This window comes from Eucalyptus grandis, chromosome 3 (assembly GCF_016545825.1).
Source record: "Eucalyptus grandis isolate ANBG69807.140 chromosome 3, ASM1654582v1, whole genome shotgun sequence".
Classification (NCBI taxonomy): domain Eukaryota; kingdom Viridiplantae; phylum Streptophyta; class Magnoliopsida; order Myrtales; family Myrtaceae; genus Eucalyptus; species Eucalyptus grandis.
The window spans coordinates 35470952-35487231 of NC_052614.1; the positions used below are offsets into that span (position 1 = coordinate 35470952).

The 16280-nt window shown below is 39.4% G+C and overlaps 1 protein-coding gene across 3 annotated transcripts; it reads left to right on the forward strand.

Moving 5' to 3' along the window:
* The first annotated feature begins 1981 nt into the window (after positions 1 to 1981).
* Positions 1982 to 11134, forward strand: LOC108958571 (RING-H2 finger protein ATL43). Of its 3 annotated transcripts, none has more exons than XM_039310263.1 (4): positions 1982 to 2261; positions 2347 to 2567; positions 7795 to 9775; positions 9807 to 11134. In XM_039310263.1, exon 4 carries the CDS (start codon positions 9829 to 9831, stop codon positions 10987 to 10989), a length of 1161 nt encoding a protein of 386 aa, XP_039166197.1. In that variant the 5' UTR covers positions 1982 to 2261; positions 2347 to 2567; positions 7795 to 9775; positions 9807 to 9828; the 3' UTR covers positions 10990 to 11134. The 3 variants fall into 3 exon arrangements, with proteins under 3 accessions (XP_039166197.1, XP_039166198.1, XP_039166199.1); XM_039310264.1 differs by having other exon boundaries at positions 2414 to 2567; XM_039310265.1 differs by lacking the exon at positions 2347 to 2567.
* The last annotated feature ends 5146 nt before the right edge of the window (positions 11135 to 16280 follow it).

A 16280-nucleotide genomic window follows, 5' to 3' on the forward strand; every position in this document is an offset into this window, starting at 1 on the left:
CATCTTAATTTTTTAATATTTTATTTTTATTTAAAAAACCAAATATTAAAATTTTCATTTTTCTTTTCTATTTCTGTTTTTTCTTTTTCTTTTTTTTTTTGGCTTTTTTTGGGTCAATTATTTTTTTCTTTTCATTTTTCCTTGTCAGCCAGTGTTTGGAGGAAGAAGAGACATAAAAGAAAAGAAAAAAATAAAATGATTTAAAAAATGAGTTTTTTACATGAAATTGAAATCATTTTCCATATGAGATTCAAACACCATAAAACATTTTTGATTACATTTCACCAAACAAAGAAAAATTAACTATTTTTCTATATAAAAAATTCCCAAAAAAGATTTTCTTTTTCATAAAATTAACTCCCAAACAAACACACCCTTAAATAGAAAAGGCGACTTCCCATTCTTGCAAAAATGAAACCGTTGTCTATAAACTACCAAATAAATGAAAAATAATTTTTTTCTTTGAAAAATATTTTCATGAAAAATATTTTCCTTTATCATGAAATTTTGAATGAAACAAACGCCCCTTAGCGGAAATAGTTTTATCCCTCTCATGTTTTGATAACTTAGCAAAAATAGTTTTATCCCACTAATGTTTTGATAACAAACAAACAAGGAGTTTACATGCACCTGCAATAATTACACATGGGGTTTCTCTCTCACACTAAGAATTGGACTAACAAGATGATACTCGAGTTTAGTGACCATATTCACCCAATCGAGAAACTTTTACAAAAAAACACGTTTCATTCCAAAAATGTCTTCTCCCAAATTGGATCACTTAAAGAAGATTACTCCCGAGAACTCCTACGACGTATTAGGTGGACCCAATTCCACTTTGCTCGCCTTACTTCCGAGTCGGATTATCGAGTTCCTCTCATCAGACTCACAAGGTGTACGTCCTTTTACCCTTCAGGGTAAACCGACAATTTGGCGCGCTTCAGGAGGTGTTACCCCTCCTGAGGTCGGACTTCCTCCAACTAGATCTCACCCAGATGAGCTGTGAGAATCGATCCAATTTTTACTGGAAGGTTGAGTGCGCCCAGTACAACTGTCACCTGCAGGAGATCACATGAGCTGAACATTTGGAAGGAGATATAAAAGAAACAACATGCCTCATTGGAGCATATCAGCCGGTAGGTAGACCTCGAATGCTTACCTCTCTCCCACACATTGAGGTTTGATCTACTCATCACGACCTCCAGAAGCAAATGGAGCAGCTCCATCGGAGCGATGAGGCAAAAGCAGATGCTTTGAATTTGGCCCCGAAATATAAGAAATTGTATACGACTTTCCGATTGTATTAAAATATCTAGAACGCAATTTCGTCTTCAAAGTAGGAAGCACGAACTTTTCGAATCAATTAATTGGCTTTTTGTTAATCATGATGCGCATTTTCATCGATTGTCGCGAGTTGATCTTTCAATGATCAAGTCGCAATCTCTAGCAATCCGACCCTCTGATTTGCACAAATTAGATGTCATGGGAGAACTCGTGCAGAGCATGACCTCAATGTACCTCCTCAATCGAGATTTTAACGAGGTTGACGTCCAATCAAATTTTGGTCTAAATGCCGACCAAAACTTATGTGTCTACATTTCTATTATGGGCTGCGACAATGGGTGGCCCAACTCAAGTCAAACCGCCCTATAGTAGAAAATATATATATATATATATATATATATATATTGGTTGAAAATATGAATGATATTCATTACTTAACGAATTCATTGAAAATACATCAAGAGCGTCGGAACATAACATATCAAAGAGAGCAGAGAGGGGTTGGCAACCCAATTTCTAAGTAAATTATTTGACCTTTGGGTTTTGGCTAGCCAATCCGTGATTATATTTGAATCTCAGCTACAATGGGCTATGGCAAGGCCCGAAAATTTGCTCTTCAGCTCCTTGGCCTGGTCCACCAATGGTTGTACTTCCCAGTTCAACCGTTTAGAAGAGTTCACGCTTTAAACAAGTACACGGCAGTCAGACCCTATTTGCAAACTTTCGGTAGATCTAGGCAGGAGAAAAGATGGGTTTCAACCAACGTAGAAGCTTCTGCTTGCTCAGGCGATCTCGCTTCAACCACTTTGGAGAATCTGTACAATAGCCTACCAGACACATCTTAGACGATGCAAGCAATGGCCGCACAATTTCCTCCTCTGTTCGTCGTGGGTCTAGATGGATCTTCAGAAGCACCGACCAACGAGGCATCCACGTTGATCTTCAAGACACCAGAGTTCGGTTTTTACCACTTTCAGGTATGATTTGCGTTTGTTTTTTCTCCTTTTTTGTTCCCATTCCAAGTCTTGAAGCTATCATGATAGGCTGTTGCTCTGTCTTTAGTTTGCTGCGGTTTCGGGGGTATTTTTCTGAACATTGCATTGTTTCGGTCCTTCCATATACACCATAGGGTCATCGCAACTAGGTCAAACTGATGTGAGGTTTGTGGGTCCTCTCTCAATTTAGTTAACCAGTTGTCAAACCGAGTTAGACCCGTTCTTTTGATACAAATTTGCAAGGGATACTCACACCACAGTTGGGATGTTCAAGGACAGAGCAACAAGGTATGTTCGACCGTTTCCAGTTCCTAATTGCATAGTGGGCATACTGATGCAAGTACGATCTTTCTTCTATATAGGTTGTCCAGGGTAGGTAGGGCATTATGGCATGCATTCCATAGGAAGATTTTAACTTTGGGAGTTTTCCTACTTTCCATATGTATTTTCACAATTCTGATTAGGCTTGGTAGGAAGATGATACTTTTGTTGTGAGAGCACTATTTGTTGAACTCCTATTACTGAAATATCCACTTTTAACCGTGTATATCCCTAATTTGTTGTCAATCTAGACTAATTTATCCTCTATAGTTGGTAACCCAATAGGAATGGTAAGGATTTCTGTTACCATTTGTTGATCAAACATAGTCTTAAGTAAGGCTTCATTCCATTTTGCCGCTTCAATGTCCATCAAATCAGCCACTTTGAGTGGCTCATTTCTTGTCGCGGCCCACCAAGCAGTCCTTCCTTTAGTTGTTTGTTGTTTCTAATAGAGATTTTATTTCCATTTCCAACCACCCACATGACTTGAGGAGATATAGCATCTCTTCCCATTATGAGACTTTGTCAACCCCACGAAGGACGAGACCCTCTTCTAGCATTCCAAAAATCCCCTTGTGGGAAATATAATCCCTTCATAACTTGACTCCAAAGAGTTTTCGATTGCTGAGAAATTCTAGCATGGCTTTGTTAAATGCCCCTAGATCTTTGAAGCCAAGGCCCCATTCATCCTTCCAAAGCTTTAAACTTTCCCACTTCTTCTAGTGCAAACTAGTTGTTTTGTTGCTAGTTCTCCACCAAAAATTGGCTATTTTCTTCTCAATAGCTTTACAAATCAAAACTAGAATTTTAAAGATGGACATGGTGTATTGAGAAAGTGCTTGCGCCACAGCCTTTATCAATATTTCCTTCCTGGCTTTAGACAATAAATTCTCTTTCTTACTCTCTAGCAAGGATCCAAATGAAAATCTCTTTCTTCAATACCCCCAATCCGAAGGAATACCTAGATATTTCTCGATTTTGTCAATTACTGAAACTCTTAACTTAGAAGCCATAGTCCTCTTCAAAATTTTTGGACAATACTAAAATATATCCCGAATTTGTTTAGGTTAATAACCTGACTAGAAGCAAAAAAGTATTGATGTATGATAGCCGTCAAATTTTCACATTCCGTTATAGTACTGTTTAGGAAAAAAATAGAGTCATCCGTGAATAAAAGATGCGAGAGAGTAAGGCAGCTATGACTCAATTTAATTCCTTGAATAGTACCTATTGAAACTGCTTGCTTTATCAAGTAAGAGAGTACATTGGCCACTAGGATAAAAAGATAGGGAGAAAGTGAGTCTCCTTAGCAAATTCCTCGAATGGGTTTAAAGAAAGACATAGGCTCCCCATTAAATTTTATGCTGAACAATACCGTGGAAACACATTGCATTGCCCAGTTCACCCACTTTCCACAGAAACCCATATTGACTAGGCACTCCTAGAGAAAATTCCATTCTATTCGGTCATAGCCTTTTGCATATCTAACTTTAAAACCGCTTGGAACTTTTTTTTCCTCTCTCGTGTTCTTAGTTTATGTAAAACCTCCTGCACTATCAAGATATTGTCTTGAATCTATCACATTCCCACAAATGCACTCTGTTCTGTTGCGATTAGATTGGGGAGTAATGGTTTCAGCCTATTCATTAGTATCTTAAAGATGATCTTGTAGATAAAGTTGTATCGGCTTATAGGGCGAAATTGTTCTAAGTTCTCTGGATTTTGGGTTTTGAGAATGAGGGTTATTGATGTTCTGTTTAGCTTAGGGTTCAAGTATCCCGTGTCAAAAAACTGATGCACCTCTCTGAAGATATCTTGATTTGATTCCTTCCAATGATGTTGGAAGAATAATTTATTTAAACCGTCAAGCTTGGGAGCCTTGGAAGCTTCTAATTGATTTGTTGCAGCCATGATTTCCTCCAAGGTTACAGGTTGTATTGGTTTTTGATTCATCTCTGCATCAACCGAGCATGGAAATTGATCGAATATCGATTGAAAATTTCTATTCCCCTCCGACTTGTATAGATCTTTGAAGTACTCCCCTGTCATTTCCTTAAGATCTCGTCTCTCATCCACTCTCCTTCTGAATTTTTTAACATGGTGATTTTGTTATGAGTTCTTCCTTTGATAGTAGTAGCATGGAAAAATTTAGTGTTACTATCAACCTATTTAAGCCAGCTAATTCTTGATCTCATCCCCCAATATAATTCCTCTTGTCACCATAGACTCTTGATCTCTTGGTTTATCTTTCGGACTTTCGCGCAATAATTTGACCCCTTAGATTATTCATCAACACTTGGAGTTCATTTCTTAAACATGAAATTCTCATGTACATTAGAAAACTTGTTTTTACTCCATTCAGCTAGCTTTTGAGTCACTATATTCAACTTATCTATGATACTAATCCTTTGGAGATTTATTGAAGCCCAAGCTATCTTCACTATTTGCGCGCATTCCTCATCCTCCGCCCAGAAAGCTTCATATCTAAATATTCTTTCTTCAACGATTAGTCCTTGGGAAAAGTGATAAATTAAGTGGGCTGTCATCAGAACCAAGAGCTGGTAAGGCTAGGCATTCTACATTAGAGTATGCTATTCTCCACTCCATCATACATACTACTCTATCTAGCGTTTCCTTAATAAAGGCATCACCTTCTCTATTATTTGTCCAGGTAAACCCACGACCCTTACTTTCTAGATCCATTAAAGAATGAGCATGCGAAGAATCCCTAAATGCTGTCATTCGGTAATGCTTAGCCATCCTTCTACCCTCTTTCTCCTAATGGTACAATACTTCATTAAAATTGCCCAAACATAGCCAAGGAGGCTAGTTTGTAATGCTGCCTTTATGAATTGTCTCCCATAATAACACTCTTTCTCTAAACTCGTTGGGGGCATGCAGAAAGGTGATTCTCATTGGTTGTCTTATTTCTAAATTTGGCAACAGACATTTATAAAGTCCCTGAATACTCCTCAATTGTTATATTTACCTAGTCATCCCAGAAAATGGCCAATCCTCCCGCTATACCCTCTAGATTCACCAAGAAACAATTCTGAAATTTGAGTCGCCTTCTAACACACCGCACCATTTGCTCTTGATTTTTTTGTTTCCATTAAAAACACTACACTGGGTATTTTCTAAGTTACTAGGACTCTCAATGCTTGAATTGTGAAGGGTGTGCCCAACCCTTGACAATTCCAATTTAAAAACTTCATGGATAATATGGTGGCTTATTAGGACTAGCCACCAAAACCCACTGAGTTGACTTCTCCTCTACCTCAATGGGAGTCTCAACATGCTGTGTTTTGTCTAATATTGGTGTTTCTGGGATTGAGCTCCATAAGGACAAAACCTTTTCCCTTTTTTAGCTGAGGAAAGCTTAGTATCTCTGGATTTAGTCCTTTTAATTCCCTTTTTAGCCTATAATTTTTCCAGCACATTAATTTCAATTTCCTTCAACTGTTCTTTATAACTCACCAACGTTGATTCATCATCTAGGCAGTTGCTTCCTCTCTTGTGTTCCTTTGTCGTCTATAATCATTAAGGCTAAAGAAGAGGTAGATAGATTACCTTTCGATTGTGCTTCATTCTCCTCAGGCTGCTGTTCACAAATAGGTAGGATTGTCTTCTTAGAAACCTCAAGTTTAGGGGATGAAGGGGTCTATGGCACCATATCCTCTTCCTCCTCAATGGAATCTTATTTTCCATAGAAGATTTTCCCATATGGACTGAGTTCCCTCACCTCCACTCTCAATCGTTGCCCAAACTTTCCGGGCAAATTTTCCTCAAGGCCTGATTCTTTATATGGTATCTCTTTGCAATAGGTGGCATAGTGCCCAATTCTTCCACAAGAGTAACAATAATGCGAGAGTTTTTCATATTTGAATTCTATCAAAAGCTTTTTGCTTCCCAAGTTAATAATAACCCCAATCTTTAAAGGGGCAGCCAAGTTCAGGTTTACTCTTGCTTTGCCTACCTTGTAATTGCTATTTCCTTTGGCTTCTAATTTCACCTCCACAACTTCTCCAATTTTCGATGCTACTTCCTTTACTACTTTGTGAGTAACTCGACCAAACGGGAGACCATAAAAGTGCACCCAAAAAGCACAATGGGTAAACTCATAGCACAATTCTAGAATATCTAGGTCATATTGCTACAAGACTAAAAGATTGCTTGAAAAAGACCACGGCCCTAAGTCCAAAACTCTATTTTTCAGCTTCCGAGGTAAATGAAAACAAGAAAAAACCTGGCTTTAATAACAGTCAAAAATATTTTGACAACCAAAGAAATCACCCGATTGTTAGGATTTTTTTTTTTTTGCTAAAAAAGTGTTGGGAGTCAGATGGAAGCGTATAACATGAAAAATGCTCGGTTAAAATGTGGGAATGAGATCTTTTTTCACGTCGGTGTCTCACCTGTCCAAGCCGTTCGTGGATACGAGCAAGGGATTGCGATACTTCCATCCTACTTCAGCTTTTGTTAACTAATAGAAATGATAGCTAACTCAATATGACCATTAACAGTCTTTTATAATGGATTGCGTTATCACCATGGCTGAAGTAAATTTCGCCACCTTAGTTAAGTGCCGTTCAAAGTCTTTAATGTAGAGAAAAAAAATTTGATAGACGATATGTTCCGAAACAACTACTTATCATGATAAATTATGTCGAGAGTTATCAAGAACCTCGTCTATGAAAATAAAGTACAAAGTAGCATGGTTATGTAGAATCTTTTTCAATGCATCATCTAGTTATAATTAATATATCCAATAAGTTGACAAAAGGGTGGTGTCAAGAAAAACTGAGACTCAAACTAAAGTTCATGGTCGACAAAATTTAATAAGTAAATTTCACGTAGGCTTTACGCGTGACTTTTTTTTTTTTTTTATAGAGGTTACTATATCATTACATTAGATAAATTTAAAAATCAAAACCGGTAGTATGAGTCATAACTGCTATGGAAAATAGATACAATTAAAGGTGAAGAACTGATAATGTCAGAATTCAAAGCTCCTTCAATTTTTTTTTTCTTTGGTGGAAACCCCTTTAAATATTTTCATGCTGGTATTGTTTTCCTAATCAAGATATGAGAGACCAGAGATGAAGAAAGTAGCTACATGACAGCTCTTTTTTTTTTTTTTTTTTCTATTTTTCTATTTTATCTATCTGATTCTAACACTCCTCTCTCTTTTCAGGATTTTATTTTGCTACTTTACAAAGTGTAAGATTAAATCCCATTCCTGAAACCAAATATCCTCACTCCATCCAATTCATTTACCATTAGGTCACGCCCCCGCTACATGATAGCTCTTGTTCATGAGACTTCACTATGTAGAGTTCTTGTTCTCATTACTAGCCCCTGCGCATAGTGGGGTATGGGATTTTTTATTCGCTATGATTGATTACTTGCTTAATTAGCAGATGGTTTTTTTTAGTTTAAGATTGGGGCATGGGAGCAATCGGTACTCTCTATCTCCTACCTTTTTTCAACTGCAATTGTCCCAAAACTACAATTGTCCTAAGATTATGAAATTGTAAATGTACGTTGCAAAAGTAAGTGTTACTCCCCAACAAGTTCGCTAAGTTAGACTTAACAAATAGACCTATTAAATGAGTGGGTTAGGATCAGGTTGGGGTTGGGTCAAAAGTGATCCAATCCAAATTTTAACTCATTTTAACATATTTTCATACAATACAAATCTTGTAACCTATACCGGACTGATCCATACTTAATCCGACTCATATCCAACCAGATTCATATTATTAAAATATTTTTATATTTAATTTAATTTAAGAAAACTCATACCCAAACTAATGTGAAAGCACAAAGTGAGCGAGCTCGAAATAGAGTGGGGCAAAAGAGTGTAAAAAGAGTCATATGAGTGGATTGTATTTAAGTAAGTTATAAACCTATTTAACAGTTATATTAATTCTATTTATGATCCATAGACTTAGGTTTGAATATATTTATGACCAATTTATCGAATATAACTAATTCATAAAAATAGGTTTATCACCAATTTTGATAGATCTATTAAAAATATAAGGGAGTAGGGCATGATTGTAGTTTTTTAGAAGGTCAACATCGGAATTTGTAATTAGATTGAACATAAAGTGTAAATATCTGTTTTTTTTTTTCTTGAGAGGCTTGATTTTCGTTGAGTTGGACCTAATATTAGATGGGAGGAGGGCATGATAGTAATTCAGAAGGCCAACACCAGAGTTTGAAATTAGATTATATATAAAATATAAATATATGTTTTTATTACGGTAGATTGGATCGTAGAACAAAAGACGAGGTCTGACTATTTGCCATCCAATAAGTCAAGACGTTATTAGCGGATTTCATTGCCCAAAAGCTGAAAAAAGGGGAACCGGAAGAGTAAAAGAAACGAAAATATTTACGGGAAGGGAAGATAAAAAGAAATAATAATAAAGCAGAAGAATTAAAGAGCTGAAGAAGAGGAAGAGGCGGACGATGAAAACTTCATGTAAATGTAAAACACACAGGAATTCCGAGAACCGGAGCCCGGCATCGAGGGACCTTATCTCGTGCAAAATGTTGATGTGTCACGCGTTCGGTTCCGGAATTCCAGAATCTAAAATTTTATTAACGCATTATTTTTATCTTAAAATAAGAATCCGAGAGATGAGGTCTCCGAGCCAAGGAGACCCATCGCTTTCCGAGGAGGTCCCCCGTGCGCTGTCGCATCAGCCGTTGTCTAGAAACCCCCCCGTATATCACAGTGACATGATAAGGGGCTTTTGAACCTTCCCTTCGTGAGGCGTTCTCTCTCTCTCTCTGTGGAGGAAGGGGAGTTGCTTCTCATGTTTGATTGGCCTGGCCGCTGCTACATTCACGATTCACCTTCACCCCACCAACCCCACCAACCCGCCTCTCTCTCTCTCTCTCTCTCTCTCTCTCTGTGTCTTCAAGCGATTGATTGATTTGTGTGGAGGGATGCTGTCCTGTTCCATCTTCTTTTGTCATCCTTTTGCAGTTCGATCCCATTCGAAATGATCGAATCAGAGATCAAGATGTGCCTTTTCTTGTCTTGTCACGCTTGGATCTTTGCTTTTCACCCACCCCCCACAGGGAAAGAAAGGAAGGATCTTCTTGCGAAACGAGCCTCACCCTCGCGGTCACCCCTTTCTCGGTCCTGATTCGCGAGGGAAGAAAATCGCTCCCCACCACCACACCCCACGCGCGGAGAAAGCGCGCGAGAGTCATGGGCTCGCTCGCCGTTGCTAAGCCCATCCCTTTTACCCTCTTGTTCTTCTCCTCGTTCGTCCTCGCCTCGTCGTTGAACGTTGACGACGGCCACGACGATTCCATCGTCTCTCGTTTCCGTAATTCAGCGGCGGTTCCAATCCCCCAGCCTCCGCCTCCGCCTCCGCCTCCGCCAGGGAATTTCTCTCCGTTCAAGCCGAGCGTCGCCGTGGCAGTGGGCGTCCTGACGACCATGTTCTCCATCATCTTCCTCCTCCTCCTCTACGCCAAGCACTGCACCCGCCGCGGCGGCGGCGGAGGGTACCCCAGGAGCAACGACGCCGCCGTGGCTTCGTCGTTGGCCGCGGCGGCGAGGAAGAACTCCGGCGTCGACAGGTCGGTGATCGAGTCCCTGCCCGTCTTCAGATTCGGGTCCTTACGGGGACAGAAGGACGGGCTCGAGTGCGCCGTCTGCCTGACCCGGTTCGACCCGGCGGAGGTGCTGAGGCTGCTACCCAAGTGCAAGCACGCCTTCCACGTCGAGTGCGTCGACACGTGGCTCGATGCCCACTCCACCTGCCCCCTCTGCCGCTACCGGGTCGACCCGGAGGATGTCCTCCTGGTGGGGGACCCCAACGCCTCTCTCGATTCGCCGGCGACGCGGCGGGACGCTGCGGAGGACGACGAGGAGAAGCACAGCGTCGTCGTGGACGTCGGCGAGGAGGCGGCCGACGGCAACGCGCTGGAAACCCGGCGACTCTCCGGTAGGCACTCTGACGGGGAGAGGGGCGGCAGGCAGAAGAGGCAGAGCGGCGATGCGGCGGCAGCGACGTTGAGGAGGTCCATGGACAGCGCTCGCGGCTCGCGGAAGAAGAGCGAGGTCGTGGCCGTCGGATGCTTCGACCGAGGGCTGAGGAAAGACGCGCTGCTGTTGACCGAAGATGAGAACGGGACCGCGGCGGTGGACCAGAGGACGAGCGCGGAGGAGCGGAGGAGATTAGAGCACCGGATCATCGTCTCGGGCAAGCAAAAACATCAGAGGTGGAGCGACGTGCAGCCGTCGGATCTGCTGTATCTGCGCTCGGAGATGATAATCAGCGACAGCCGTAGATTCCCGGGTGGGGCCCGCGGGTCGTCAGGGAAGCAGGAGGAGGGGGAGGGGAGGGTGGCAGGAGCGTAATTAATGGGAGAAGCGTGTCGGAAATCACGGGCATGAGCAGGTTCAGTAATAATGGGATTCACATTAACCACGAACGACGAAGACGACAACAGATGGAGACCGACACGGCCACGGGGCTCGTGTCGAGGTGGTTGGCTTGGATTTCTCAATCTCCAGCTGTGCGGTCGGGAGCCTAAGAAAATCTCTTCTTTGGTTTTTAACTCCGCGTTTCACGGCACCATCCAAATTAAAGAGGGACCATTCGGTCTTCGGATTTCGGCTCGGGGTCGAAGGACGAAGATCACGGCTCGGCGGCATGGGAAAATTGGCCCATACATTTTTGTTACAACGAACAGTAAGCAAAATTGCTGATTGGAATGAAATTACCGCGACAGAGCGAGACGGTTTAAAACATATATAGATCGTCGCAGCATCTATAAATCTCACGTGGGAATGGTGGGCAATGCGTCAATTTCGACACCTCATCCAGAAAAAAAAAAAAAAAAAAAAAAAGAACTGATTCAACGTGGAAGATGCTTTCTCCATCGCCTGGCCACAGGACGGATTCGTTCTTCGGCGGCATTTCGTTTTTTCTGTCTTGATTTGTCTTGAACTCTCGCTCTATCTGGAAGGGAAGATAGTGTCATCGAGGATCAGAAATTTTGCATGCAGCATACAGATTGGCCTGGCATTGGATGAGTGCCCAAACTCAAGGCACTTGGACGGAGAACCTTATCTTTAATTTTTCTAATGAACTTCGTTGACAATTTAATACACCGTCTTTTGCTTACGTGTAATTTATGCATTGAAAATTAGAAAATTTCTGAAATTAGGCATGATCGATAAATGTCTAGATGGCGCTCATTAATAAGACTTCAATTTTTTTTTTATTATTATTACTAAGCTATTCAAATTATGAAAAAGAAGTATTCCGTTACGAGGCATATTCCTAATCACATTTCTACCCTTTAATAGTTGCTTATGGATCCATCTCGCTCCGTCACTTTGTCTCATTGTAAGGGGGATCGACCAAGTAAAAAAATTCCGCAAATTTTAATGTGCAAAATACTTAGCAGGTTTGTCTGAACTTCTTGTATGAGTAGTTGTCCTTCCTCTTACTACTAATTCGCTCATATTACTAAATAACGTCGACAACTACGTTGCATTGGATAAGATATTATTATATTATGAGAAATAAAATATTTTACATGAATGACATCACATACAAAACCGGATATGTCCGCAGCAGTAATTACGTGTATTTGCCAATATCCCTCACCGTACAACTCCTAATCAAAATGTTGGGGCAGACACTGCGTTAGAGGCTACTATCTGGCAGACTTGTGTTAGATGGGTCTCCAGTTTAGGCCTAAGTTAGGGCCACGCTCGGGCTCCCCAAATAAAAGAATAAAAAGTTCAGCCCATAAAAGCTAAAGGTAATCGATTTTAAGGTGGGTCGGTTTCCATCCTAGAACCGACACCATAAGGGTTGGATCCTAGTTTGTGGAATCGCAAACCAACCCACTTGATCATAGAACCATCCACTATATATATATTTATATATTTCTTTTTTCCTATTCCCTACACGATTGTTAGTGTTGTTACATAATCAAAACTCTTATATTTTTTTTAGTGCTTTGAAACACATTGATCAATGAAAATCTCAATAGAAAGACGCTAAAGGTATGATCAAATATGATCAAGTATCATTAAATTGCTATTAATTAAAGGTATTGGTGAGGTCCCGATAATCAGAAATCGGACTAACAATCACTAGTTCCAAAGTTTAGTAACCAAGAGTCGACTAGAACTAGCTGATTCGATCCAATTCAGTTCGGTTCTAGTGCTCACACTTAATAGAACCAACAAAAAAACGACACATTAAAGCATCTCAACATAATATTTACGTGCAAGAAGTCATAATTTACCACTTGATCAATTGCTTAACTATGAACATTTGGTTGCAACTCCATGTCTATTTATTTGATTTAGCCTTTAGTTTTACCATACCTTGAAATTTACCGATTTGCATTAATTACACTATTTGTGTAAGAATTGTAATTGAATTGAGTCGAGTGACCATTTATGTTAGAGTTGTAATCAAATTGAGCCTAGTCGATAATGTTTAATGCTCGAAGTTGACTCGACTCAAACAAAAGGCCTGATATCCTGTTTCAACCTTAATCAATCTTGACTTCTAGAACTCAGACATGACTTAGTTAAATTTTAATATGCTTGAGTTCAACTTGACTTAATTCAACTAGCTTATTATTTCTTTGTTCAAACTCAACTATAGCTTTGACTTGAGATCAAGCTCGAGCTTGAGTTCTAATAGCATGACAAAAGTGATACATAATATGATATACGTAAAAGTTACACTCATCGATTGGGTTAGGAATTATTCCATTCTAAATAATCTTTAACTCGTGTGCAACTTGATTAGATTTTTGAGCTACTAGAAAGGAATGCAACCAATTTTGAGCATGACTACATGAGGTTGAGTTGCTCACGAGTATCTTAACTGGCTACACTTCTAATTCATGCTAGCTTTACAATCTTTTGTGGCTAGAACCATGCTTTTAATTGATTTTGCCTCAAATTCCCTTCGGAGCATGTTAGGAAAGGCAATGCACGCACAATAGTTTCTTCATGTTCCACTTTCGTGCCAGCAATTTCTTTTCTTGCTCGGGCAGAGAAATTCTGAAGAAAATAGAATGGGAGATGAAATTGGGATTGTGACTAGTAAAGTGATGTTAGGGGCACCCTTGTAAATTGAAATTGAGGGACAGCCAGCTTCGAGGGACCGCATATTCGGTACATTCGGGTCTCTGTGTCGTGGAAAGTGTAGTGCTGGCGGGTATTGGAAATTGGAGGGTGAAACGGAGTTCGATGAGGTTGTCAAGTGTTCAGCTCTTGTTTCTCAATTTCAAAGGCAGAGCAGTGTCCTGTATTCATTGAGAGAAGGACAAGAAGCTGGATACTGACTCGGCTTAGCGGGGAAAAGAGACAAAAATTTGAAAAACAAGATAGCGACTTGAAAACAGGTTTTTCATTTGGTTGGTTGAGATACCAAAATCTTAATATCGCTATCTTGGAATCCGTGCTATTACTAGATTTCGTCAAATGAATGGATTTGAGTTGAATTATTTTCAATCCAACTCAAATATACCAATTTAACTCGTTTTGATTTTTTTTTTTCATACAATGCAAATCTAATAACTATAAAATACTTCCATATTATTCAGCTTAGGAAAACTTATATCCAAACTGATAAGAATGTGAAGTGGGTGAGCATGAGATCGAATAAGAATTAAGAGTAAATCATAGAGGTATAATGAATTTAAATAAGTTGTAAACTCATTTTACATCTATATAATATTCAAATCCATTTATGACTTGTTTATTAAATATAACTAACTTATATAATAATTCTGCCTATCATATACAGTTTAAAAAATGGATTTATGACCCATTTTTGATGGACCTAGCCATCGCACTATATATAAAGATATAACTTGAACACAATTTTTATTTGACCTCTAAACTTGGGATAAATCGTCCACGACCAATCTAATTTTTTAGCAAGCTCCTTTATAGATGGACTCAAGAGGCCTATATCTGTATCATTGACTTCATGAATCAACCTGATTTTTACGAGTGTCTAATATGATCCATTAGATTTTCAGTCTACATATACTCATCATTATATGTACACGGAAGCATCATTGGACTTTTTCGGACCATTTCAGAGTCAAATCCCCTTGAAACTCCCTAAACTTTCACTTGAGGTTTAAAGATCTTTCAATTCCTCAAACGAAGAAAATCCCAACTGTTACAAGAGATCCAAAATACCCATTATTAAGTTTTGCATCCAAGTAATCTGATTAGGCGAATGAAATGACTAACGATGTTGATGTGTACAAAAACATGTCCGCAATAGCCAAATGAGCGCTTTGGGCAAGTTGCTGACATCGAAAACGATGCTGTTTCTGAAGAATTGGGACTCCTTTGCTTCAAAGGACCCGAGAAGAGGGGAAAGACCCATCAACCAAAAATACTTTATTCCTTTTGCCCCAAATCGGATTGGAAATTGCTTTTCAATGCGAGGGGATTCTTAGTGATCGCTTAACGGAGTTGGGTTCAAGCCATTCGTGGAAGTTTAGTTCGCAGAGTTCCTAGTTGGTGTCGCCATAAATCCACAGCTCGCCTCAAAATTCTCAGTTCACGAAATCCTCAATTCAAATCGAGAAAATCATGGATTCACTTCGCGTCTCAAAATTCAGTGGTTGTTTGAATCTAGGAAGCATTTATACGGTGAGCTTGTGAAATAGAGTGCTGATTAAATATTTCTCTTCTCTTTTCAAATTTGACCAACACAATACCATACGCCTTGTGAAATCAGCGAGCATGATCATTGACATTTTTCCCTATGCACGAGCCTCACGTTGATCATTCACAGCCCAAACATCACTACTGCCTCAGCAATACCTATCTAATTATCAAAATGAGATCACGGAAGTTGATGCAAAAAGAAACAATAACATGCAAAAATAAGGTTCGCTCATTGGATGGAAATGATTTGACATTTTGCAGCGTATAAAACAATCTTTTACTTCGAAGAGTTGAGTAAATCTCTGTCGCTTAAAGACGAAGTTAAGCACGTGCATGTAGAATATAGATAGATGATGAACCAGAGCATATCCATCCCTAGACCGATACCAAAGCGCCATACAACAGCTCGACAATAGAAACATTCACATATATGAGAAAACCTCCATATCTTTCAAAGAAAGGAATATGATCCAACGGTAGAACTATATACGTTTTATCGTTGACATAACAAATTTTATGCCCATTTTCGAAAAATTATAAAATCACCTAGAGTTGACCAGAGTTGACTAAGATTTGACTGAAGAGACACAAGGGAAAAACATGTTATCGATTTAGAAAATGGTTCTGCTCATTAGAATGATTCTTTTAATACCTATATTGTTGCTAGAAATAGGTTGAGTTTTATACCTTGGTACACATACTTATTGTTGACATCACGAGTTTTACCCCTAATTTCGAAAAAAATTTAAATTAACCAAGAGTTTACCAAAAGCTGACTAATATAAGTTTTAGATATAGAAAATAATCCTTCTCATTTCAAGAGCAAAACCTTTGATTCTTTTTCTTTTGAATTGTACCTAGAAATTCCATTCTTATACTTGTTATATGTTTTATCGTCGACGTAACAAATTTTACGCCCATTTTCGAAAAATTATGAAATCACCTAGAGTTTACCAGAAGTTGACTAAGATTTGACTGAA